At 39.4% G+C, this 27,335-nt stretch overlaps 4 protein-coding genes across 4 annotated transcripts; all 4 read right to left on the bottom strand.

Annotated features, from left to right (window-relative positions):
• Positions 1–13,306: 13,306 nt before the first annotated feature.
• LOC127648645 (histone H4-like) lies at positions 13,307–21,385 on the bottom strand. The gene is made up of 3 exons (XM_052133361.1): positions 21,261–21,385; position 20,093; positions 13,307–13,505 (listed from the first exon to the last, which is right to left on the bottom strand). Exons 1-3 carry the CDS (start codon positions 21,383–21,385, stop codon positions 13,329–13,331), a joined length of 303 nt encoding a protein of 100 aa, XP_051989321.1. The 3' UTR covers positions 13,307–13,328.
• A 2,965-nt stretch (positions 21,386–24,350) lies between these two features.
• On the bottom strand, positions 24,351–24,793 carry LOC127648682 (histone H3). Its single transcript, XM_052133404.1, has one exon. The coding sequence runs from the start codon at positions 24,776–24,778 to the stop codon at positions 24,368–24,370; it is 411 nt and encodes a 136-aa protein (XP_051989364.1). The 5' UTR covers positions 24,779–24,793; the 3' UTR covers positions 24,351–24,367.
• A 525-nt stretch (positions 24,794–25,318) lies between these two features.
• Positions 25,319–25,852, bottom strand: LOC127648326 (histone H2A-like). The gene has a single exon (XM_052132984.1). It carries the CDS (start codon positions 25,850–25,852, stop codon positions 25,346–25,348), a length of 507 nt encoding a protein of 168 aa, XP_051988944.1. The 3' UTR covers positions 25,319–25,345.
• A 544-nt stretch (positions 25,853–26,396) lies between these two features.
• Positions 26,397–27,123, bottom strand: LOC127648261 (histone H1-like). Its single transcript, XM_052132849.1, has one exon. The coding sequence runs from the start codon at positions 27,101–27,103 to the stop codon at positions 26,492–26,494; it is 612 nt and encodes a 203-aa protein (XP_051988809.1). The 5' UTR covers positions 27,104–27,123; the 3' UTR covers positions 26,397–26,491.
• Between the last annotated feature and the right edge of the window lie 212 nt (positions 27,124–27,335).

A 27,335-nucleotide genomic window follows, 5' to 3' on the forward strand; every position in this document is an offset into this window, starting at 1 on the left:
CTGACAACAAAAGTAAATGACATTTAAAACTATGAAGAAAGTAAGTAATGCAAATAAGTGATTATAATAACAAACGGTCTGAGGGAACAGTTCGTTTTTCTCCACTAACATAACAGCAGTTTTCACTCATGAAAATCATTAAAGAATGAAAATGTGACTTTTTTTTTTTTTTTTTACAGTAAATGTACCACATCTCACACAAACAACGATTTTCCGTCTCTTCGCGAAAAGAAACAACAAAAAGTCGCTCACACAACAAAGTTCAAATTCTGACAGCGATCACGTCCTCGCGCTTCCCTCACTCAGCATCAGTGTCTCTCTCTCTCCTTGAATGTAGTTTCCCTGTCCCTTATATGCGGTATCTCCATAGGCCTATCACTAAAACAACACACAGGTGTTTGTCATTTGCACTTGACCACTTACGCACACCTGTCTCCCGATCCTCTCTCCCGTCACAGACTTCGCTAGATCACACCCCCTTGCCACAGAAAGGTGTTTTTTTAACCCAACTTTTAAACAGCAGCTAGCCTAACAACTCAAGGCTATCTAGACTAACTTCTAGCATATGTCAGCACAAGGGGTAGCTAAATCATCTTTTCGCGACAGCCAGCAGCTAGCGTTAGCTCGTTAACAATATATTTACATCCACTCACCACAGACAAAATGAGCACTGCACAGACGTTTGCAGTTGGTGTCCAGTCTGCCCTCTTGATGGCTGCAAGCCACTGATGGCGTCTTTTTTCGTCCAGAGGTAGCCTGTAAAAGGATATTTTGGGGTCTCCTTTTTTGTTGTTGCACCCCACCGCACAACACATTGAAGGCATCTAGCTAGCTCGTTCCTTTGCGACTGACGTGAATCAGGTAGCCTACTCTTCTTCTTATTTTAATGGCGCTTGGCAAACAACTTTTAATGTGCATTACCGCCACCTTCTGAAATGGAGTGTGCATCAAAATAGCCTACTTTACTCACCACTAATTAAATAATTAAATGCATAAAATCTAATGAATTGAGGTTGTTGTTATTCTCAAGAATGAAAATGCATCTTAATGTGGATTATCTATTCATCAGAGCCTTTATAAACCATGAAAATAATTATTCTCTTCTCTCTCTTTTTTTTCTCAGTGTCGATTGCCATCTGATTGTTGTAAGTATTAGAAGTCAACCTACATCTCTGATTTGCCAGATTCATCATAACATGCTAATTGATCAATAGACCAATTAAAGCAACATGATGTGGCAAGTTATAATCTTAATGAAGACATTAAAAGGATAATTCTTTAAATAAATAAATAGAATGGAATTCTACATTTCTGATTTGCTAGTTTCATCATAACATATTAATTAATCAATAATCACTGATGGAACTGAAAACATTTGAATTTGTACAGACATATTTTACTCATATTTGGTCTTTTCTCTCGTTTGCTTGTCAACAGCAGCTACATACACCCAAAAGGCTCTTTTAAGAGCCCCATCACGAGAGTGTCTTTGGCTTTGTGAGTATATATTTTGACTGACTATCAGATACCTCTCAGTTTTTGGGTTTAGATAATCAAAAGCAACATCATGCGTAATGTCTTAATGAAGACATTAAAGGGACAATTCTTAAAAAAATAAAAATGAATAAATGAATGAATGAAATAGAATGGAATTCTACATCTCTGATTTGCCAGTTTCATCATAACATATTAATTAATCAATAATCACTGATGGAACTGAAAACATTTGAATTTGTACAGACATATTTTACTCATATTTCGTCTTTTCTCTTTGTTTTTAACTGCTAGGCACATTCTTATAATTTTACTTTAGATGTAGCTTTGATATTCACGATAGCATAATTTGCAGCATGCATACGACATTTATAATGTTGAGTGCTTTAATGTTTATGAGTAATATATTATCTTTTTTTTTCATGTAATAGTTTTTGCATCATCTTCCACTGTCTCCCCACCTCCTTCACATTTTTGTCTTGCCACATTCAGGGTAAGTAATATTATTTATCTTCATGTTAAGGTGCTCTCCGTAATTTTTGTTTAAATAAACATGCATTCATATATTTAAGAAAACTATTATGTTTATATATTAAATATAATTTAAATTATATGGATATAAATTTATACATGTAGATATTTTCTAAATATATATACTGTACTTGTGTGTATTTATATATTCATAATAAACACAGTACTACACACACACACACACAAGATTCTTGAGGCAATCATTACCATTATAAAAAAAGTTACATTTGCTGTTTCGCCATTGTTCTGTTCATCTCAGTAAATGAATGGTGGATGAAACACCCTTGATATCACCACCAGAATATCTGTTATACAATGTCAAACCAGCATAACAGTACCACAGACAGTACAATTTCCTTTACTTTTCACTACAAAAATGGCTTTCTTAATAGTAACAATCAGATTCATGATATTTTTGTTGTTATTATTATTATTATTATTGATATCAGAAATTAACATTTCTACCAGTAGCAATTCAATTCTTGATATCAAGTATAAACATTTGCACTAGTAACCACATGATTACTGATACCAAAAATAAAGTTTTTACTAGTAAGAACTGTATTTCTGGTAAGAAATCAATTTTTGATATAAATAACTGAATACTTTCTGCTAATAGATATAGTGAAATAGTGCAAAATATGCCAGTACCAATGCCAGTCCAATATTTTGGATTTAGAATGGATTCAAAAACCAAGAGGCAACGCTACACAAGGCAGTGGAAATATGCACGGAGATCACTGCATGAAAGTTGTATTGGAGAGGAGTCATCAGTTCATCCAGTAACACTTCAAGAAAGAATTAATGAAGAAAATTACACTGATGAAGACATCTCAAGTGTAGAAATTGGGGTCAGTGGGGAGGGCTGCAGTTCAGGACCTCACAGTGTGGCTGATGGGTCCAGTGTGGAAAACTGCAATTCAGAACCTGAGGATGAAAAAATTGTGGCCCTAACTTCACTCTCAACATTTTTGCAAGAATGGGCAACAAAACACCTCATCAAGCATAATGCCCTAGATGATCTCCTGAAAGGACTTAAAAAAATGGACACCCAGAGCTCCCATCAACAGCAAGGACATTGCTGAAAACTCCTAGACTCATTAAATCAGTGGCAAAATCAGGAATGGAGTGTGTCCATTTTAATTTAAGAGAGAGCGTTCTTGAGCAGCTGCAGCGCTATCCAAGAGAGATTACAGAAGGAGTTAGCACATTGGAGCTATCATTTAATATAGATGGCCTTCCTATTTTTAAAAGCAGCAAAGCATATCTTTGGCCCATCCTCTGTGCCATTCATCTGCCACCCATCAGTATCTTTCCTGTCACGCTGACACTCGGTCCCACCAAACCAACAAATTTGGATTTTATTGAAGAAGCCATAGAGGACATTCAGGAGCTTCTGGACAATGGTTTGGATGGAAAAGAAGTCAAAATCAGATGTGTTGTGTGTGACGCACCCGCAAGAGCCATGGTCAAAAAGATCAAACAGTATTCTGGGTACTATGGGTGTGATAAATGCACACAGAAGGGCACATGGGTGGATGGACGCATGACCTACCCAGAGGTTGATAACCTCACTTTACGAAGCAACGACACGTTTCGCGCTGAAATGACCAGACTTCAAGAAAATGAGGACACTCCTGTGTCCCCCTTTCTGAGCCTCCCACTGGACATGGTAGAACAATTCCAAATTGATTACATGCACCAAGCTTGCCTGGGAGTGATGAAAAAACTAATAACAGTGTGGATTAGAGGAGACAGGAAAGTGAGAATGTCTGCTGGGCAAATAAGCAATGTGACCCAAAGGCTGCTGTCACTTCAAAAGGTCATCCCCAGCTGTTTTGCCCGGAAACCTAGAAATCTGGAAGACATTGACAGGTGGAAGGCAACCGAACTGCGGCAGTTTGCTGTTTACACAGGAAAGATCGTGCTTAAAGGAATTCTGGCTGACCAGCTATATGATCACTTCATGGTGTTCAGTGTTGCCTTAAGTCTTCTGCTTTGCCCTACACTTGCAGTGGAACACAACAGCTACAGCAAAGAGCTGATGAAATACTTCGTTGGAAAAGCAGGAGAACTATATGGAGACCACTTCATGGTCTACAATGTACATGCAATGTTTCATCTACCAGAGGAGGCAATGGCTTTTGGCAGTCTTGATGCTTGCAGTGCGTTCCCTTTTGAAAACTATCTTGGGAAGCTGAAGCGACTTGTAAGGTCAGGAAAGCAGCCACTTACTCAAGTGGTCAAACGGCTAGAGGAGATGCCAAAATCCCCATTGTCCGTGGAGGCCTCTGAGCCCAAATTCAAAAGGCCTAATAATGCCTTCCATCTTGATGAAGGTAAATGCTGTGAGGCCATTGAAGAGAGAGAAGAGTCGGATGATGGTTGCCAGATGCTGCTGTGCAGGCTTTTTGAGAAAACAGAACCACTTTTCGGAGATCCATGTGACTCCAGAATACTTGGATGCTTCAAAGTGCAATCAAGTCATGCTGTTATGAAGCTCATACCAAAACGGCAACTGACAAGAAAAGCTATAATGGTGGAAAAAAGAGAAGAGACTATTTTCTTAGCAATCCTGCATGTGCACAGATAATGCCCTAGGAGTCTCTCTCTCTCTCTCTCTCTCTCTCTCTCTCACTCACTCACTCACTCACTTACATTATTATTATTATCTCCCTCTCACATTATTATTATTAGTATTATTATTATTATTATTATTATCTCCCTCTCACTTTTGCACCTTTGCACTTTTATTGCAGAATTCATAATATAAAAGAAATACAAACATCTTTATAATTCATAATATAAATGAAACACACACACACACACACACACACACACACACACACACACACACACACACACACACACACACACACCAAGAGACTGCCAATGCATTAATGTTAAGATCTACTGTTAATTCACCATTTAAGGACATTCAGAGAAACCAAGGAGGATAAACAGTGAAGGTTATTAAAATCAGTTATTATAAGCAATAAGTTATTGAATAAATATAATACACTGTGTAAATTATCTTTATTAAATATTTCCTTCTGTATATTTTTTTTTATCTCAACAGATGGACACAAAACGTTTTGCAGTTGTGGAATTTGCTGAGGATAGTGCTGTTGAAATAATTCCAACGTCATGGTTGGAGGAAACCAAAGAGGTATTGTTTTGTTTTTAATAAGTTTTCACATTCATTTACATTACTAAATCAGTTCAAGAATGGTAAATCTTTTTTTGTCAGGGAATGTTCTGTTACTGGACATTTACGAACACAAGGAAACTTGTAAAAAACTGCACTCTGCCAGACAAAGTGAAGTGGAGGCGATGTTTATTAAAAAAAAGTTTGGCTAAGAACAGGTAATGTAGTTTTTGCATTATTTAAATGAATCTACTAGTATACGATCTAATATTTTTCAATATTTAATATTTACTGTATTTTCCAGACTCTTATACTAAAGGTCTTCAGAAATGCCGGCGTGTAGTGGAGACCTCGAATGTTGAAACAGAAGACTGCTCCACAGTGAACAAAAAGAGGGCACATAAAAATCCACAAAGATTTGTGTCGGAAATTGATTCTTCCTCAGATGGTAATTATTCAAATCACTTAAGAATTTTGTATATATCAACTGAAAAAAAAGAAAAAGAAAAACTGGAAAAGAGCCAACTTAATTATAAATAACAATTTGTGAACTCTATTTTGAAACATGTTTCCATTTCAGATGACGGCAGAGTTTTACCAAAGGATAATACAGATGTGCCAAAACCTCATCCACCGAAATGTAAGTTGTTAACACATGAGTCAGACAATGTAAAGAAACTTTTTTTTTTCACAAACTCAAACCTTATTCTATTGTGTGTGTTTCAAAAAGCATATAACAATATATATTCCTGGTCAACTATGTTACTGACTATGTTTGGGTCTATAGTTTATACTTACTAAATATAATTTTGTACTAGAAAAGTATGCATTGAGGCTTTATAATGATGAGAATCAAAATGATCTCACAGACATGAGATGTACCCACAATTATAGTATGGCCCACATGACTATTACCCAATGTCTCCATTTATCATCCATTCAATTTTGTATTTACAGATTCATCATTCTCCAACATTCATCCTCTGGACAAGGGTTTGTATAATATACAAGTATGCTTTTATGCACAAACACATCTTCCCAAATGAATGAATGAATAAATCTCTCTCTCTCCTGGCAAAAAAAGGAATTTCAACACTTTCTCAACACTGTAAGTGTTTTTTTCTTTCATGTTTAATTATAACCTGCGACTCATTCATTAATGCGAATCTATGGCCTGGTTTCACAGACAGAGCTTAGCCTAAGGCCAGGATTAGGTCATAGTTAAATTAGGACATTTAAGTCATTTTTTATAAACATGCCTTAGAAAAAAACATTACTAGTGTGCATCTTAAGACAAAACAAATGCACTGACATGTTTTAAGATCAGTCAGTGCAAGTTTCTTACAGTTGAAATAGCTCAGATTTACATTTTAGTCTAGGACTAGACTTAAGCCTTGTCTGTGAAACCAGGGGTTAATGTGGCTTTTGATTTCCACTTTCCTGCAGAGTTTAGCTCCAACCTTGATTAAACTCACCTTCCTTTAATTATCAACTAATTTCAATAATTATATTATTCAATTAATCAACATTGATTAGCTTAATCAGGTGTGCTAGATTAGGGTTGGCACTAAACTCTGAAGAAGAGTGGTCCTTGAAAACCAGATTGGAAATTGATTAGTCTTTTATGCAGCAGAGGAATCGCTGCAGGAGTCCCAACTGCCAAGCATATCACGGCCTCTTGAAGGTATTTTTCTAAAATTCTATTCTAAAATTCAGAATATTATGTTTATTGTAATTATTTTTTATTCTAGTTAGAATGAAATTGTGTTTTATGCCACAGTTGCTTCACGGCTCCTCATAGAAGAGCCCCAATATTCTGACTCTGCAACAAAGAGTAAGTCAAGTTTAGATTTTTCACACTACAGTAATACTGCACATTCAAGGAGCATTATGCAATATTGCTTCACAGGCTATCGCACAAAAGTCTTACAAAAGCTACAAGAGATTGTCGAGAACCAGCAAGACATCCTGGCTATGCAGAGACAGTTACTGGCTGCAGTAGCTGTGACGGTGACAGAGGAAGATGGGGAATTCCTGGAAAATGGGCCATGCCAAACAGTGGATGAACTGCAGATCCTTGACAGGGAATTGGAAAACAAAGAAAAAAGTGCCAAGATGGTAATACTTATGCAAGACAGAGTGCAACGGTAGGTGCACTCAAATGCACCTACCGTTACCAGTGCGGGGTACACGGAAAAAAAATGTTGCACATGATAGTAGAGCTATTTACAACCTGGTGCAAATAGTAGTGACCTTGGTATAACATAAAGATGCCATTTACATACCAAGGGGGTGAAAACTTTTTGAATTTAAAACTTTTTACAAGAGAGATGGGCCTTTTCCATCTGCTTTTCCATCTTTTCCACTGCTAAATGTACTTTTAGTTTACTTTTTATGTACTTCTCAGAAATAGGCTTTATGTGCTTCTCAGAAAAACCTATATATGTAGTTATAAACAAAGTTTTATTTTAGTTCAGATTAACATTTGAGGGCAGCAATTGTATTCATAATGTTAAAATAAAACCGACGTAATGTTACTTGAAAGCATTATAGCCTACTATTCCTGCCAAACTTCCATGGTTACAGTTAGTAGTGTTACTACAGAAAATCCATGGTGAATGTTGCTGATCTGTGGACACTGGATAGTTCATTCATGGGACAATGTTTCTTCCTGGTTTCCCCGTCAGCGCTGTTCGATCCGTTGATAACGGAGAAATATGAATGTTTCTCACTAGATCTCGCAGCGATGTTATTACTTCAGTGGCAAATTCAAATGTTTTCTTTACTGGATTTAGCTGTGTAGTAACAGTGCTGCTTGATTAAGATTGGCTCGCGCTGCACTGGTCCAAACTGATAAACGGTCCGTCAACCACACAATAACGAGTAGCTCAGTTTCGTTCCGCTTACCTTACATTTGCCATTTGATGTTGGGCAATGTTGTGGTCACGCCAGCGTCTCTTAAATTATGAGCGCGCTTGCCACGCGCGACGCTCCTACATTTGAAATAAAGAAATTTTGGTCGGCAGGAAAAATGGTCCAACGAACCGTTCGGTTTAAAAGTGCGTACCGAAAACCGAACCGAAGCCTTGTACCGAACGGTTCGATACGAATACGTGTAGCGTTACACCCCTTTTATATATATATATATGCTTTTTCAGATGTTCACATAGTCCACAATTAAGGCAATATCTGAATTTAGACATGAAGCAGTTAAAAAAATTACAAATCCTTGATCCAAGACTTTTTTCTTTGTTGGTGCTGTGCAGTCCTGTTCTACCCACTCTTCTACAGAAAAATCCTCTGTGTCCTGCACATTCCTGGTTTTCCAGCAGCTTCTGCATATCTGGACTCTTTTCAACAGTGACTGTATGATTACTGGCTAATCGAGTAAATGAACAAATGAATGAAATAAGATATTAAAATAAGAACAATGTCCACCAATCACGTTCAAAAGTTTACACCCCCTAGTTATTGTGTTAACTTAATCCAAGAGAATTTTTGCAGATTTTAATCATCCAGGTGACAACATCATTAATAATCCATATTAAGATTTAAGACTCAAGTAAACTTTTAAAATGGATCTTTTGTGGTAATTCAAAATTGTGTTGTGGTCTGTGTGTAAATATTTCTAGCTATTAGTAAAAAAAATTCTCCAACTCTCACATTCTTTGAAGTTTGTGGTAATCAAGAAGAGCTTGTTTCAGATATATTAGTCTTTGAATGCAGTACTTATTGTTTTTTTTTGTTTGTTTTTTTTAACTACTTAAATGTCCTAATTGATGTATGGCTTAATGTAATGGCTTTTTTTTTTTTTACTTGCATTTAGGTTAGATTAAATAAATAAAACAAACATACAAACATGCATGCATATTGTACTGTAGGTACATGCATGCATGCGTATGCTTGCATTACTTTTATTCATTTAAAAACTATAGTTCCATTAGAGTGGTTTCAGAAGAAAATGTGTTCACATATGAATGTGGAACAACACATTAATCACAGCTTGAACAGTTTCCATTCAAACTACAACAAAAATCTTTCATCTGCTGTCATGATGCCATATTCTTTTTTCCTCTAAATAACAGTCTTTCTTTCTTTTAAACAGAAGAACTACCTTCGGTCCCTTGGGGGACCAAACCCAGGTGCAACCTTGCGCAAAATATTGCGCAAGGTTGCATCAAATGAAGTCTTGGGTGCCTACAGCCTTAAAGGGACAAAAGGCAAACTTCCCTTCCAACACCTGAAGATCTGTAACATTATCATAGGCAAGTTATCAGTCATTTTTTATATTAATAGCCAATTTTTTTGCACTTTGGAAAATTGTTCTGGTCCCAATGTACATTATTTTAAATAATACCATACCTCCAAATAGCTACAATGTTTACATAATATTATTCCTACATCTAGGGGCAATGCAGAAGTCGTACAAATCTCTAAAGGCCAGTGAGATTGAAGACCTAATTTCAACTGTCCTAAAATTTGCCCCACATAGGCATTTAAAATGGTAAGCAATCGTGTCGGTTTTCTTTTAATTTTCAATGTACCTCATGCAGAATCAATTTTTCTTGTGTCATTTTTTACATGGTTTATAGACTGATATAGACTGATATTAGGTTTAATAAGGTTTGTAACTTTACAGCGACATCTACTGATGAGTGGCCTAAAATCTAAACTTTTAACTTGGAAAGTATAATTACTAGATGAGTGTAAAAAGTATTTGTGCAGTGAATATCATAACATCAGTCTACAAGACATCAGCAAAACTTCATTATTGCACACACAGCAATTCATTATTGCATCCCCCCTCCCATACACACACACAAACGTTTTTTCTTTGTACTGTATATGATTGCTTCTCATAGAAAATATTTGTGCAATCAGTTTGTCAAACGAATACCCTAGTTTATTATCTTCACTGCGCATCACTTATGCGGTAATGTGCAATTAAATTATTGCAGGGCAAATTAATTGTAGTAATAAATTCACATCTTAAGGCTTGTGACTTTAGTAGTTTCATAGAAGTATCATTTTTATTCTTTTTTTTTCAAAGTAAAACAAGGGCAAGTTAAAAACATTATATAAATGTTTAGTAATTGTTGTAGTAACTGCATTGCAAATAAATAAATAAATACCTGGCTAGTAAAACATTTTTTTATAATAATTATGGCTGCTAAATTTTGTTAACTCACCGGTCATCGGCACACAATCCTTAACTGCACTACAGTTAATTTTTTAATCTGACTCATGTCTTTTTTTCCCTTTTGTTTTTGATTTGCAGCTGATGGTGAAGTGAAGACAAGACGTTGGTGAAGTTGTTCACGGTTTCATGTTCACCACATTGTGAGTTTCATGTTCACCGTATGTAAATGGAAATTTAAAATGGAAATTGATGTAAATTTTGTTTGATGTTGTTTAATATTTGTTCATATCATATGTTCATGTTCACCGTACACATTGTCAGTTTCATGTTCACCGTATGTAAATTTAAAATGGAAATTGATGTAAATTTTGTTTGATGTTGTTTAATATATGTTCATATCTCATTTCAGAGATAGTTTATTGTTCAGAAAACATAAGAAAAGAAACAATGTAGAAGAAGTGGCTTGTTGACTTCTTATGTACAAACATCAGAATGTAGAGGTTAGGAGAATGTTCTGGGAACCTTCTAGGAACATTCCCTATTGGTTATCCAGGAAAGTTTTCTTAACGTAAATAGAACGTTCCCTTAAGGTTAGGGAAACGTTCCGGGAACCTACTCGGAACGTTCCCGCAACGTTCCCATAAAGTTCCTACAACGTTCTTGCAACATGCTTAGGTTAGGGGAACGTTCTGGAAACTTTATGGGAACGTTTTCGGAACGTTCCCAGAACGTTGCAAGAACGTTGCGGGAACGTTCCGAGTAGGTTCCCGGAACGTTCCCCTAACCTTAAGGGAACGTTCTATTTATGTTAAGAAAACTTTCCTGGATCACCAATAGGGAACGTTCTTGAGAACGTTCTGGGAACCAAAAACTAACGTTCCCAGAACGTAAAATTGTTAGCTGGGTAATTGTTCCTCGTCCTCCCTGAACTTGCACAGCATCTTCACTACAAGTTTAAAGGATTTTAAGGAAAAACATTACTTTTAAGAGAAATTACCTTAATTGGTTTAAAAATCTGCGGAGCTGGTCGAAACCAGTTGAAACCAGAATGGGTCATTAGCTATGCAAGTTCCAGCGATCTCATTGGTTAGATTTAATCACGCGCTAAATGTATGCGTGTGTAAATTATATTACTAATTCTTCTTTTTTTTGCCATTTAAGAAATATTTAATGATTACATCATACATCAATACCAATAAAAAAATTAAAGTTTTCATCAGTCATTTATTTGTTCCCTTTTCACAGAATGTATGAGGCATTTCCACAGTTATCAAAATCAGTAAATGTGGTAAAGTTTTTCATATTTTTTAAATACTATACATATTATACTATACTCCATGTTATATTAGGCTACCATGGCAGTATACGAATTAACATATAGCAGATTATAATAGCAGAACCCATTCTGGTGCTAAATAGAACCCTTTTTATAAGGTTGCATAAAGAACCTTGATTTGCAATTGTTATATAGGACCTAAATGGTGTTAAAAACTACCTTTTTAATAATAGTTTATTTTCATTAATATTAGTATATTAGATCTGGCCCACACACAGCAAGCCACAACTCACTATAAAACCGGCTTGATGTGTGTGGGCCAGATACGGCCCACATGACCTTTGTCGCTACCAGAACTGAGCCACATGTGCCATAGTTGGCCCAGATGAGGCCCAGATATGTATGCTATCTGGGATGGCTTGTCTTGCTACCATTCTTTTGAAAGCTGACTGATGTGGGATTGTTCTTAAATCCATTAGCAGATTAGTCCCCACATATCTGCAAATTGTTATTGTATTATTCATTTTAATAGTCAATTATTGTGTGTACTTGGAAGCTTTTGTTATTGAACAAATATGTATGATTTCCTTGAGTGTTCATGTGTCAATAAACATATCTGATTATGATTTAATAGATCAGGTAATTGTTGAAATAATTAAATGTGTACAAGATGGCATGTACATATTCTAGAAATGAATGCAAATGTATGTATACATACATATATATACGCACTATACTGCATTTTTATATTTGGTTCTTCTGGATTTATTTTGAAGAGGTACTGTCTAGTTACAATATCAACACAAAGCTAATCATTTTTATTAACAACTTTAAAACTTGATGTGCACCCCCATAGAACTAATGTCACTTTGCTTAAATGAGTTCACATTTACTTTATAAATCACATGTATAATTTGTCAGCATTATGAACAATGAGCATCAACAGGTTTAATCTATGAAGAATCCTGTAACAATCTGCAGATGCCGCTATTTGGATAATTTTGCTTTAAAAGGGGGTATTTATAGACATTGATGTTGTATTTTTACTGTTGATTATTAAAAGATTATGATTGTTGTGCCAACTCTACATGGGGAAAACGACTCATTTGTGCTTAATAGGGACATAGACTATTATAATTATAACCTGTGGGCACTTTTGCCACATCCTTCAGTGAGTGTTGTTTCACGGTTAAAAGCCGCAATGCCCTCTGTCGGTATGGGAATAGTAAGATGGCGGCCAGAGCACTTCCGGTAGCTTCACCTACAGCTGGCAGTTTATAATTCTACGAGCGATGCGCTACTTGCACAACTACTTCCGCGTTCCACTTATTACGTATCAGTCGTTTCGGTTATGACCATGGCTAACGCTACATACTACACTCGCTGTCTCCAGGATCTATGAGCAATACAGTTGATGAAAAATGAGACTTTTTGAGGGAAAAAAAGAGCCTTTGGGGCTGATGTGAATGTATCACATCTGTTTATTTTAGTAGCATTTGTTTTTCCCACCAATTTGTAAACCACATTAGATTAAAATGCCTTACATTTTAAAGGTAGTTAAAACATGTTACCTAAGGAAATACAAACTAAAACATAACACAAGTAACAGCACAGACTTTGGATATCGGTTTTGGTAAAAGAGATAAAATACTTCAACAGTTCAGACATTGACTCTTCGTGTGAGAGTGTGTGTGGCTCTTAAAAGAGCCGTTGTGTTTGTCTGATGAGAATGAAGACGTTTATCCTCCGAAGCCGTACAGAGTTCGTCCCTGTCGTTTCAGCGCGTACACAACGTCCATGGCAGTGACGGTCTTTCTCTTGGCGTGCTCGGTGTAGGTGACGGCATCACGGATCACGTTCTCCAGAAACACCTTCAACACGCCGCGAGTCTCCTCGTAGATCAGACCGGAGATACGCTTGTGTAACAGGGTAAAAAAGGTGTTTCCACTTGCCTTGTCTATTATAAGTGTATGTGCCTTTAATTATAATCGACCCGCACTATCTCTGTTCATTGGCTGGTGTCTTGTTGAGAACTGGTTCCGGTTAGGTCATTAATTTTCACGCCAGTCAAGAGAGTGTTTGTGGTGGAACCTTTAAGAATGCTGTGAAACTGATCACCACATTTGAATGTGTTTTAACAGAAATAAATAATCCACCCAAGGCGTGAGATGGTGTTGGTGGTCTCTATTATTACACACAACGCAGATATGAAGTTAGGAACCGTTACAATGGTGCCATGACCGTGACTCTGGAAGCAGGGTGCTAAAACAAATAATCGCAGGTTTCCGGAGGAGTTTCGTACCGTGGGTGCCGAGAGCTGTTCGCGCCAGAAGCTGTTTGGTGCAGTACCGCTTTTAACCACAAGGAGGAGTACATGAACGTGTTTCACCACTGAGAGGAGGATAAGTTGTTATTGTGGTATCCATTTGAATGAAATATTGACTTATTTTACAATAGCGTTGAAGATTTAACTTTTGTATATTTTTGAGGATTGAACTTTGAAAAGCAAAATATTTTTGAGGACAGAGTTATTGAAATGTTTTATTGTTCAGGCTGAAATTTTAACAAACACATTTTCACTGAACGTTGAACTCTGAAGTGAGAATATATTTTGAGAATTGAAGGGATATATATATATATTTTTTTTTCTTCCTCAAAGTGTTTTCTGTAGTTCTAAAACAACAAAAGATACATATCAAGGAAAGAGGAGATTTTTTATTTTTTTATTTGGGTAATCCTATTTATTCATCATTGCTATTGTCAATATTGAACATGGAGTCAGGGAACAGTTTTGGGAGAGGTAGAGGTCTGCTCATGTTTTCTCCTATGACATCAGTTGGGAGAGGCAGATTTGATTATCCTCCTGTCACATCTACTCCATTGTCTGCCTTCAAGATGGTGCAAGATGTAAATGACAATTCAAATCCTCCACAACCCCAGTTCAGTGAAGGTGGACTGAAACAACCAAGTTTTAGAGAAGGTAATGAGTCGATGGAATTAATAGTTGGGATGGTAGAACGAATGGGACGCTCTGTTGGGGAGAGCATAGCTTCCTGTTTAGAGTCTAAAGTGTGTAGTTCACGTAATGCAGACTCATCTGTTTTGAACAGAGTTCTAAAATCTGAAGTCAAAGAACCTGTTCGTTTTAGGGGTGATCGAGCTGAGCCATATACAATACATGAGTGGGAAGCCATAGTGCTGTTATATTTGCGTAAAACAGGGATGCCAATCGAAGAACAAGCTGATGAAGTCATGAGTAGGCTTATGGGGAGAGCACGGGAAGTTGTGAGGGTGGGCTTGCGTAGTAACCCCTCTATTGATTTGTGCAAAGGCCCGAGTCCTATTTTTGATTTGTTGAAACAACATTTTAGTGACACAGCTTTTTCTAGCATGCCATTAGCTGATTTTTATGGCACCCTTCCACATGCTGGTGAGAACCCCTTTGATTATTGGCTGAGGCTAAATAGGGCCATGGACATGGCTGAGGACTGTTTAAAGAGACAGGAAAATTGACGACCCGTCCCGTGAGCTTACCGTAATGTTTATCAGACATTGTCCTGATTCAGAGCTTTCCCTAATTTTCAAGTGCAGACCTGTGGAACAATGGACAGCAGCTGATGTTCATGCACGGTTGGAAGAGTATGGTAGAGAGAAGCGATGTAGCTCTATGCCTATAGTGTCCCCAGTAATTACTCTTCTGAAACAGGAGGTTGCTGTTCAGCCTACTGAGACAAAGGAATCTGTTTTATCCCAAACTCAGTCTAAAGAGCCCATGGAATGAATCTTAGCGATGTTGGAACGTGTCTTGGAGCAGGGCCAATCAAGAAACCAGTCTGGGACAGTGCGACATCAGTTTAAGTCACAGAGAAATGGAGTGAGGCCTACTCTACCATGTGAGGTGTGTGGAGATGTTGGCCACACCACCCATTTTCACTGCAGAGCAAATCACCTGTGTTTTCTTTGTTACAAAGCTGGTCATGCACGTGCAGAGTGTCCTAAAGCCAAAGCTTGCACAGCTGTCAATATGATACCTGAGTCTGATGCTGTTCCACATACGGGAAACGAATAGGCCTGCATGTGGAGGGGGTGAGTGCAAGGCCTAATGATGATCCCCCGTCATTGATAGATTATGATCTGGAATCAGTATATAAAAGTGTATGTGAAGAGTTTAGTTCCGAATGTACAGTTGTCTTTCAAAACACACAAAAACTTCAGCCATATAATGATCTGTTCTACACCACAGTGACTATTGGTGGAAAAGTTGAGGCGAAAGCAATGCTCGACAGTGGGTCAATGGCTTGCACTATGAGCTCCAAGATCTTACCTCAATTGCTGAGTACTGGTGTTTTGTCAAACCTTTCACTTGCCTCAACAGATGTCATTTTGGTTGGATGTGGAGGCACTAGAACAAATCCTTTGGGAGTGTGCGAGCTGGATGTGGACGTATACGGCTGTCATGTCATTGTTCCGACTTTGGTAGTCGATGGCCAGGGTGATGATCTAATTCTTGGCAGTAACCTCTTGAAACATTTGATTCATCAGCTGAGGGATTCTGCAGAGTTACAAATGATTGTATCTGAACAGGAGTACGATATCACTGAACAAAACAAGCTAATTGATCTGCTAGCCAATGTGGAGAGATGGAAAAACAGTACTGTCCCTGACTTAGTAGGAACTGTAAAGATAAAAAAGGCAGTGTCACTCGAGCCAATGAGCGAACATTTAGTCTGGGGGAAACTAGAAAGCAATCATGACATCTCAGCTGGCAGTGCTGTCATTCTGGAGCCCAGCAGAGTAAAATCAAGGCCAAGGTCAGTGCTGGTTGGAAAAACAGTAGTATTGATACGTAAGGATGGATGGGTTCCGCTTAAAGTGATAAACCCTTCTGAGAAAGTAGTGACTTTGAAAAGAAATTCTAAGCTTGCTGATGTTTTTCCTTGCATGGCCTTAGAGGATTTTGACTGTTCTGAATTTTCTGATGGTCGTTTATTTGATTTAGAACAAAAAGTTCAGAGAACAGCTGATGTTTTAACTGACAAACAGGATGAGATGAGCTTAACAGACACTCCAAGCACACCAGTCAACTCTGAAATAAACGATTCATGTGCTGCTGATGACACTGCAGTCTTACATGACTTAGGCCTAGATGACTTGGATGTGGAGTCTTGTGACGTGTCTGCTGACTGCAAAACAAAACTTATTCAGCTTATCTCGCAGTACCATTCTATCTTTTCCAGACACAAGTTGGACTGTGGAAAAGCAACAGGCTTTGTTCATCGCATTCGTCTGAGTGACGACAAGCCCTTTCGATTGCCGTATCGACGCCTTGCTCCGAATCAATATGACAAACTTCGGCAAGCTTTGAATGAGATGGAGGACCACGAGATCATACGAAAGTCTAATAGTGAGTTTGCATCGCCTCTTGTTTTAGTTTGGAAGAAGTCAGGGGATTTGAGAATATGCACAGACTTTCGTTGGATTAATGCTCGTACAATCAAAGATGCTCACCCGCTTCCCCATCAGACAGACGCTCTTGCTGCATTGGGTGGAAATGCTTACTTCTCGACCATGGACCTCACTTCTGGTTACCATAATGTGGAGGTGCATGAAGATGACCGAAAGAACACAGCGTTTACATCACCTTTTGGTTTATATGAATATAATCGTTTACCGCAGGGCCTGTGCAACAGTCCGGCTACCTTCATGCGAATGATGATGGAAATATTTGGAGACCAAAATTTCGTCAGCCTTTTATGTTATTTGGATGATGTCCTTGTGTTTGCACCCACAGAAGAGCTGGCATTGCAGCGCCTGGAAATGGTGTTCAAGCGTCTGAAAACTCATAATCTTAAGCTTGCCCCGAAGAAATGTCATCTCTTGCAGAGATCTGTGAAATTTTTAGGTCACATCATCAGCGCTGACGGTATTGCTACTGATCCAGAAAAAGTCAAAGCCATTGCTTCTGTCACTGAGGATGATCTTATGGTGGAGGGTACCAGTGTTCCCTGCCAGCAGAAGATAAGGTCTTTTCTGGGTATGGTGGTGTTTTACCAGCAGTTTATTGAGGACTGCTCGACTATTGCCAAACCATTGTTCAATCTTACTACAGGAAGAAAGGCTTCACGTGGAAAATGGAAGCGTCGAACATATCGGAGAGAGTTGTCTGCTTCAGATTGGACTGAGGAGTGTAGTCAAGCTTTTGTACAATTGAAGCAAGCCTTACTTGAGAAAGTCATGTTGGCCCACCCAAATTTTGATGAGCCATTTTTGCTTTCAGTGGATGCTTCAAGTAATGGGCTCGGGGCAGTTTTGTCCCAGGTTCCGGATGGTGGAACAATGGCTAGACCTATTGCTTTTGCAAGCAAGTCACTTACCTATGCTCAGTCACGATACCCTGCGCATAGATTGGAGTTTTTCGCTATGAAATGGGCTATCTGTGATAAATTTCATCATTGGCTTAGGGGTCAGAAATTTACAGTGTGGACAGACAACAACCCGTTAACATACATTCTGTCCAAAGCTAAACTGGATGCTTGTGAACACAGATGGGTTGCTAAACTAGCACCTTACCAGTTCGACATTAAGTACATCCCAGGTAAAACAAATGTAGTTGCTGATGCCCTGAGCCGAGAGCCCTTTGTCCACCCTAGCGTACTCCATCGTTTGACGAGAGTCCCTTATGATAAATTGCTGGCAGAAGCTGCAGCTGTGCGCACAGACTGTGTCCAAGATGTTTTTCGTTGGTCTACTCACCCCTTTGAAAGTACTTTTGATACTGGAGGAGTGGCTGTTGCCTGTCATATAGCTAAAGTTTCCTTACCTGGTATGATGTCAAAGCAGGAAGTGGAAGCTGTTCTGCACTCATGTAGGCATAGCGATAAAAATATCAAGTCACATGCCTTGTTGCTGCCTCACCTTCCACAAGCAATAATGCCATCTGAATCACCTGATGTTGATGTGATGCCCCATGAAGATCTAATAAAGAGACAACAGGAAGACAATGTTTTGAGCAGAGTGATTTGTTTTGTCGAGAGAGGACGGAGACCAAATAGGAGGGAACGACTGAATGAGCCAACAGCTGTTCTGAAACTTATGAAACACTGGGGAAAATTAGTGATGAAGAATGGTGTGTTGTACAGGGTTTCAAAGAATAGTTTCACCAAGAGAAAAACCTACCTGTATGTTGTGCCAGCCACAGTGAAAACCATGGTGTTGAAAGGTGTTCATGATCAAGCAGGACATCAAGGTCAACGACGGACTCTGTATCTTGCTCGGCAGAGGTTCTACTGGCAAGGTTCAGAGAAGGATGTGAGGGAGTATGTGAGGTGTTGTAGACGGTGTGTATTCAGCAAAACACCAGAGCCTGAGGGTCGGGCTCCTTTAGAGAACATCATTACCAGTGAGCCACTCGAACTAGTGTGCATAGACTTTTGGTCAGCGGAGGACTCAGCCAACAGGTCTGTGAATGTTCTTGTTGTAACCGATCACTTCACAAAAATGGCTAATGCCTTCTTGTGTCCAAATCAGTCTGCCAAAGCAGTGGCGCATCAACTGTGGTATAACTACTTTTGTGTTTACGGCTTCCCAGGACGTATTTCACTCAGATAGAGGAATTAACTTTGAGAGTGCCCCGATTGCTGAGCTGTTGACTGTTGCTGGGGTACAAAAATCTAGAACAACTCCCTATCATCCAATGGGTAACGGAGCCTGTGAGAGGATGAACCGGACACTGGGAAATCTGATACGTGCTCTACCGGCAAAGTCCAAACACAAATGGCCGCAAATGCTCAAGTCTCTAACTTTTGCTTACAATTGCACCATCCACGAAACAACTGGTTATGCCCCATTCCTGCTGATGTTTGGTAGGATTCCGCGGCTGCCCATTGACCTGGTATTTGAGACTGTTCTAGACAATCCTGACGTTGTGAACTATGACAGTTACGTTCAGGCTCTTCGCAGTGATCTGAAAGAAGCCATGCGTGTTGCACAGGCATCAGCAAACAAACAGCTGAAAAGACATGCTGAATTGTTTAACCGAAAAGTCAAAGGTGCCCCAGTCCAGATTGGTGACAGAGTCTTGCTTGCAAACAAGGGAGTTCGAGGAAAACGTAAGTTGGCCGACTTGTGGGAGAATACAATCTACACAGTGGTTGGGGTGAATACAGACAGCCATACTTACAGAATTCAGCATAGCTTCACTGGTGCTGAAAAGACTGTGCATCGGAATTTGATAATGCCAGTCAACTGTCTCCCTTTTCTTGACCCTGGCCCTGAATATGATGAAAATGAATTTCATCTGAATGATTCTGAACTGAGTGATGCCTGTGAGGCTGGTGTTGATACCTCCAATTACAGAACAAGAGTGTGGGTATCACAGCTGCCTTCTGAAGGCACAGATGACAGGTGTATGGATGATGTAGGCGAACTCAAGAATGCTTCTGTGTCAGCACAGACTGTTGATGTAGACCAGTCTTTGAGTCTTGGGTTCAATCTGGTTAATGACTCTGATCATTCACAATTGGAACCTAAGGATTCTTTAGTGGTTGAGTCGATTGTTGAGTCAGTGCATGTGCCAAATACAGGACAAACTGACCTGTCTGATCCTGTACACATGAGTACTTCAAAACCTGGCAGTATGTCTATTGAAAAATCTGAGACAATACTTAAGAATGTTTCCAGCACTTCACTTGAAAATTAATTGAGTCGTGTGAGATCTAGAGCCGGCAGGCTATTTAAACCAGTAACAAGGTTAATAGAGATTATGAATCAGAACAAGGTGACGTGTTAAGAATAAATAAAGAAATAATAAAACCAATGGAAAAATAAATAAGAGAACTGTTTGTTAACCAAAGCAAACTGGGAATGGATTTGAAAACAGCCCATTGTGTTCTAAACGAGTTCAAAGATATTGTTCTATTAAATTGTTACTGTATGAAATGTCAATATCTGTGTTCTGTATGCATAAGTAATAACTGATTGTAATGTGAGACCTGGAGAGTTGTAGTTTACATTGGGAATTGTGTATGTGTATCAATTTGTGTCCAAGGTTTTGAGAAGTCACAGATCAACTAACATGTAACAGACATGTTTGTCTATAAGTGTTCAGGGGAATGGCCAACCTCTTTTCACTTTAATTCCTATGGGGAATAGTGTTTTTCACTGAAATGAATTGTGACTATTTCTATGGGTTTAAAAAAAAAAAAAAAACCTTGGAATAATGCTTATATTGCTTGTTATATATATTTATGGGTTTGGTACCTGTTTTATTTTTGGTGGTCAGTGTCAATGTTATTTATTTTTGTATTTTTTTTTTCTTCTGTTTTTTTTAAGGGTGTAAGCAAGTGGAATTCAGCAAGGGGGAGTGTAACAGGGTTAAAAAGGTGTTTCCACTTGCCTTGTCTATTATAAGTGTATGTGCCTTTAATTATAATCGACCCGCACTATCTCTGTTCATTGGCTGGTGTCTTGTTGAGAACTGGTTCCGGTTAGGTCATTAATTTTCACGCCAGTCAAGAGAGTGTTTGTGGTGGAACCTTTAAGAATGCTGTGAAACTGATCACCACATTTGAATGTGTTTTAACAGAAATAAATAATCCACCCAAGGCGTGAGATGGTGTTGGTGGTCTCTATTATTACACACAACGCAGATATGAAGTTAGGAACCGTTACACTTGACACCGCTGCGGCGAGCGAGACGACGGATGGCGGGTTTGGTGATTCCCTGGATGTTATTACGCAACACTTTGCGGTGACGCTTAGCGCCTCCTTTCCCAAGACCTTTACCTCTTCCAGACATGATGACTGTAGTTCGACGAACAATCGTAATGAGGAAGGAGTTACAGCATTTACATTTGCCTACAGGACCTAGTAGAAACACCACACTGAAGGCGGAGCCAACGTCCCGTTTTATCACAGTTCACATGTTTGACCCAGAGCCGTTGAAAAATATGTGGGGACAAATATCAAAAATCATGATATGTGGGGACAAATCTGCAAATGGATTTAACAACAATCCCACAGCAAGGCAATTTAAATCAGCTTTCAAAAGAACAGCAAGACAAGCCATCAGAGCTAGTGGCAGCTGTTGTCGCCCTGACAGTGACACTGGAGGCAACATCTTCTGATATGCATATCAGGCAGTGACGTTCAGCATGAAACTAAACAATTTATTATTTGACTACTAAATATTTGAGTGGTGCACCATGAAACTTAGGTAAAAACGTAATCCTACGTATAAACAATATTTACGGAAGACTCCGATCAGGACTAACGGTTGGAATAAAAAACTTTACGTCCCAACTTAAGACCTTAAGCACAGCTATTTACTCATCCTCATGTCCTTCCAAACCTGTATGACTTTTTCTGTGGAACACAAAAAATGACAATTTAAAGAATGTTTTTGTCCATATAATGAAAGTCTATGGTGACAGAAACAGGCTATTTCACTCACCATTTACTTTCCATATATGGAATACAAAATACCTTTTTGCTAAAGAAAGTTACATGTATTTGGAAGGACATGAGGTTGAGTATATGATGACAGAATTGACATTTTTGGGTCAACTTTTCTATTAACATTAAAAGTTATAATTATCAGAAACAGTCATTTGATAAGACTATTGCTATAAACTGCATGTTGCAAAAGTATCTTCATTGCAAATAAAAAACTGATAGTATCATATTTTTTACTCTGGTATTTATTTTTGTCTCTTCCTGTTAAAACAGCTCTGCAGTGAAGCCCGGCTGACAACTGACTCCTCATACAGATTTTCCTCCTGTTGCAAACCAATTCAGGTATTATCTAACATTCAGTTGGTTGATTATTGAAATCCAAGCTGAAAACTTACCTTGTTTAACGTCTACAATATCCATGTGCTCCTCGTCAAGCTAACATTAGCTACATCGCTCATATTCATTTTGCCTAAGAAAATAACCACAATGAATTTTCAACGTAAACAAAAGTTACAAAGTATAATTATGTATTCAGAATAACAACTTTAAAGCCTGCAAAACATATGTTTGAAAATGTCAACTGATATCTTACCTCAATTTCTTCAACTTGTTTCTATTGAAGTAACACGCTGAACGTAATGCTGCTGCAATAAAGAGTAACATAACACGCTCACACTTACAATAAGCAGGGGGGAAAAACGAGAGTCCAAATAAAATTACACACCAAAACAGATGATTTCCCAATGAGACCCATAGGAATATGGAATCTTAGGGAATACAAAGATGGCGGTGCAGTAGCTTCACTGTTGTGACGTCATGAGCAATCCGGTTATATATATATAGATCGTTGGTTGCGACACTGTCATAAGTCTTCACAGCAGAGATGGTGGCAGTTCTCTGGGCATTAAGGTGGGATGAAGATAATAACAGAAGCATTCAGTCATATGTAGTGACTCGGCAGCAACTTTAGATACAATTAAAGATACTAAAACTAAATCCAGACCTAATTTACTTGTGGAAATTATGCAGGTGTTATATAGAATTCAAAGCAGCGTATGAGGTGGGGTTTCTGTGGGTTCTGGCGCACATGGGTGTGGAGGGTAATGAGGAGGCAGATGAGGTGGCAAAGAAGTCGGTGCAGGAGGAAAGAGTTCAAATCAATTTACAGTATGGGTCACCAGATTACACAGAAATAATAAATGGGTCAGTAAAAGAAATGTGGCAAAAAATCATGGGAACAAAACAATTGTAGAGAAAGGAAAATGTACATTTAGAAGTAAGAGAAGAGATGCTGTAGTCTTATCCGGTTTGGGCATTGTGGGCTCGCTCTAATTGGTAACCATCCTGATGGAAAATGTGAATGTGTAGACCAGGAAACGGTGAAGCATGTATTAGTTCATTGTAGAAAGTTCTCTCGTCCAAGGAAGTATATAACTGCAGATTTAAATTTATTGACATATTTGCCATTTGAAGCCATGGGAGACTGACATTGATGACTTGGAAAGCCAGTTATCTACAAATGATCCAAAAAGCAATAAGGTATGTGATATTCAGAAACCGCACTCCGTATTCCTCCAAAATAATCACGGAGTTCAATCAATGCCTCTACACAACAAAAACTGAACATTGCACCCTTCATGAAGGCAGGATTTACTGCAGGACTGTTGTACCTAATAACCTGGCAGCTGTATATATGCTTAAAGGCTTCATAGAAATGCCACAACTGAATATTGTAATAGTGGAGTGCAAACACCAACAGTAACCCAGACAAGCCCTCTTCCACATTTTTGCAAATATGTAAATAATATACATGGGACATACAATTAATTTGAACAGAGGCATTTACACATCTTTGCTTTCAGCTACTAGCCTTCACTTTGTGTCATGGGACAGTCCTAATGCAGGTGAAGAGATAGAATAATGTATACCGACACTGCACGGCCTTGTGGTGGGAACAGGTATAGGGAGAGAAGACTCATTACACAACCAAGATATGTGGAATATACGTTTATGCTCCCATGCATTACAAATGGTCTCTTAGGCCAGCTGATTGTGCACAAGCACAAAACTGAAGTCATATTTTGTTCTCACCATCACCAATAACCGTGAAAATGTTCATTTTCTAGAAGAAATGTTCTTTTGCTCTATTTGAGAATGCCAAACGAAGATCTCATAGTGGCGAATCAAAATCTACCAGACATACAAATCAAGTCAAAAGTACTACCAACAATTATTATAAATGAACTGGAAAATCGACTCTTTGAGGGTAAATGAAGTGGCTCTTAAAAGAGCCTTTGGGGCAGATGTGAATGACGTCGCTGTGGATTTAAGCGCGCTCTCCGCGAATGCGGCGGGCCAGCTGGATGTCTTTGGGCATGATGGTGACCCTCTTGGCGTGGATGGCGCACAAGTTGGTGTCCTCGAACAGACCGACCAAATAAGCCTCGCTGGACTCCTGCAGGGCCATGACGGCGGAGCTCTGGAAGCGCAGATCCGTCTTGAAATCCTGAGCGATTTCTCTCACCAGACGCTGGAAAGGCAGTTTGCGGATCAGCAGCTCAGTAGACTTCTGATAACGGCGGATCTCTCTCAGCGCCACGGTACCGGGCCTGTAACGATGAGGCTTCTTGACTCCACCGGTGGCGGGGGCGCTCTTGCGGGCGGCTTTAGTAGCGAGCTGCTTCCTCGGAGCTTTTCCACCGGTGGACTTGCGAGCGGTTTGTTTGGTTCTTGCCATGATCACGAGATTCTCTGCTCCGTTCAACACAGTAAGTAAAGATAATCGGCACACCGCTGCTATTTAAAGCCGTGTGCGATCACGCGCTCAGTGTGGTGAGGGTTTAGAGGCGTGTGATTGGCTGATGTGGATGTGTACGCATGACAGTTGACCAATGACTGTGCGGCACATCTTTTCAAACAAGCGGCGACAGTTTCCCGCTCAAAATCATTTGTTCAGTTCAACTCAATGCGCATTAAATCACGTTTCTTTGTCCAGCTTTTATACTCAAGTACTATAATTTATTTAAAATTATGAATGTAGCATGATGAATTGTAATAACTAATAAACAGGTAATAGCAGTAGCAGATTTAATTATAAGAAATACTTCATTAACGCATTTGCGTACTTGGGGCAGGAATAAAACGTAGACATAAATATATTGGGTTAAAATGTGTAGATTATTTATACACGGATCCCACAACTGCATCTGTCATTCAATCACTTTGTTTCACATTATGTGAGAAAACAGCGCTTAAAACAATATAATCTGCAGTTGATTTTTTTAATGGTTCCCTTCCATTTATTTCATGCAAGTGTGTAATAAATGGCCAATGAAACGTGAGTAAAAGAATAATTCACTCTCTCATAGTTCAAGTGTGTGGCTCTTAAAAGAGCCTTTGTGTTTGTGACAGACTTCAGTCCGTTTACTTGGTCTTGCACGGGTTTCTCGGTCTTCTTGGGCAGCAACACAGCCTGGATGTTGGGCAGCACCCCACCCTGAGCGATGGTCACTCCACCCAAGAGTTTGTTCAACTCCTCGTCGTTCCGCACTGCCAGCTGCAGGTGACGGGGAATGATACGGGTCTTCTTGTTGTCCCGAGCGGCGTTTCCGGCCAACTCCAGGATCTCAGCGGTGAGATACTCGAGCACAGCGGCCAAATACACAGGAGCACCGGCGCCAACGCGCTCAGCGTAGTTTCCTTTGCGGAGCAGTCTGTGCACACGGCCGACGGGGAACTGCAGTCCCGCCCTTGATGAGCGAGTCTTCGCCTTCGCTCTCGCCTTACCGCCGGTTTTACCTCTGCCGCTCATTTTCAATTCAACTGAACTACTACAATACAATGTAGAAACAGAATACTCAGTGTGACGCAGTCAACGGTATTTAAAGCAGGCTGTCAGTCGTCTATTGGCTGGAGTGTGTAAAACATTCTAACCAATCACAGAACTTCCCTCCGAACTCTAAACTCCTCCCTCTTATTTCTCCGCTACATTCTGTGTTCATGAGAAACTTCCAGCTGAACGAGTTTTAAATAGTTTAATTCAATAATAATATGGTCAAATATATCTGACCAGAAGTAAATTACATAATATTTCAGTGATAGTCACAATCGATGCAGTTATTCATATAAAAAGTTGTCAGATGCAAGATGTTGGTGCAATTACCTTCATTTTATAGTTTTATGAAACACTGATTTTGTCAGGCGGGTGAAACTGAATATCACGTTTCATCACCGCGTTTGACATTTTCTGTATATGCAGCTTTAAGCTTTTTGTGTTTTTGGTTTATTAGTCATAGTCAGGAGTAATTTTGAACTTTCACAACCAATCAAATAAAACATCACATTTACAATAAATATAAAATACAAAAACAAATCCAAGTGTCGCTCTTTTATATGAAATAGTGGGTGGCTCTTAAAAGAGCCGTTTTGAGGGAGAAACTCGGAAGATCATTTACTTCTTTTTGGGAGCTGCTTTCTTAGGCTTGGCTGCTTTAGCCTTTGCCGTTTTGGGTTTGACAACTTTGGCCTTTTTGGGGCTCTTGGCTGCTTTTTTGGCGGCTGCTGGTTTCTTTGCCTTCTTGGGGCTCTTCGTTGCCTTTTTAGCGGCTGCTGGTTTCTTCGCCTTCTTGGGAGATTTCTTGGCGGCAGGTTTCTTAGCCGCGGCACTCTTGGGCTTCTTAGCAGCGGCGGGTTTCTTGACTGCGGCCTTCTTGGCTTTAGGAGCGGCTTTCTTGGCGGGTTTCTTCGTGCTCTCGGCTTGTTTCTTGTTGAGCTTGAATGAGCCGGAGGCGCCGGTCCCTTTGGTCTGCACCAGAGTCCCTTTAGTCACCAGACTCCTAACGGCGATCTTGACGCGGGAGTTGTTCTTCTCCACATCGTATCCATCGGCGGCGAGAGCTTTCTTCAGGGCGGCGAGAGACACGCCGCTCCTCTCCTTTGACGCGGTCACAGTTTTGACGATGAGATCACCGACGCTTGGACCCGTTTTCTTGGGTTTGGCAGCAGATTTCTTCTTGGGCGATTTGGCCGGCAGGGCGGCTGCAGCTGGAGCGGTTTCTGCCATCTCTCTGATCGGATCTGTAATCTCACAAACACACACGAGCACTGAGTGCAGTAATGAACAGCGACTGAGCGGCGCTGCGCTCTTAAAACCCTCATGAGAACCTGAAAGACTCAATCCGCTCGTGACAGCGTCTGTGTGCCTCCGAGAGCCGCTCGCGCTTGTGTTTTCTCCTCTCACATTTAGAGCAAAACTGGAGCGATAAAACAGTTTAATGGACTGAAAACAATGTGAA

Source organism: Xyrauchen texanus, chromosome 1, assembly GCF_025860055.1.
Source record: "Xyrauchen texanus isolate HMW12.3.18 chromosome 1, RBS_HiC_50CHRs, whole genome shotgun sequence".
NCBI classification, from domain to species: Eukaryota; Metazoa; Chordata; class Actinopteri; order Cypriniformes; family Catostomidae; genus Xyrauchen; species Xyrauchen texanus.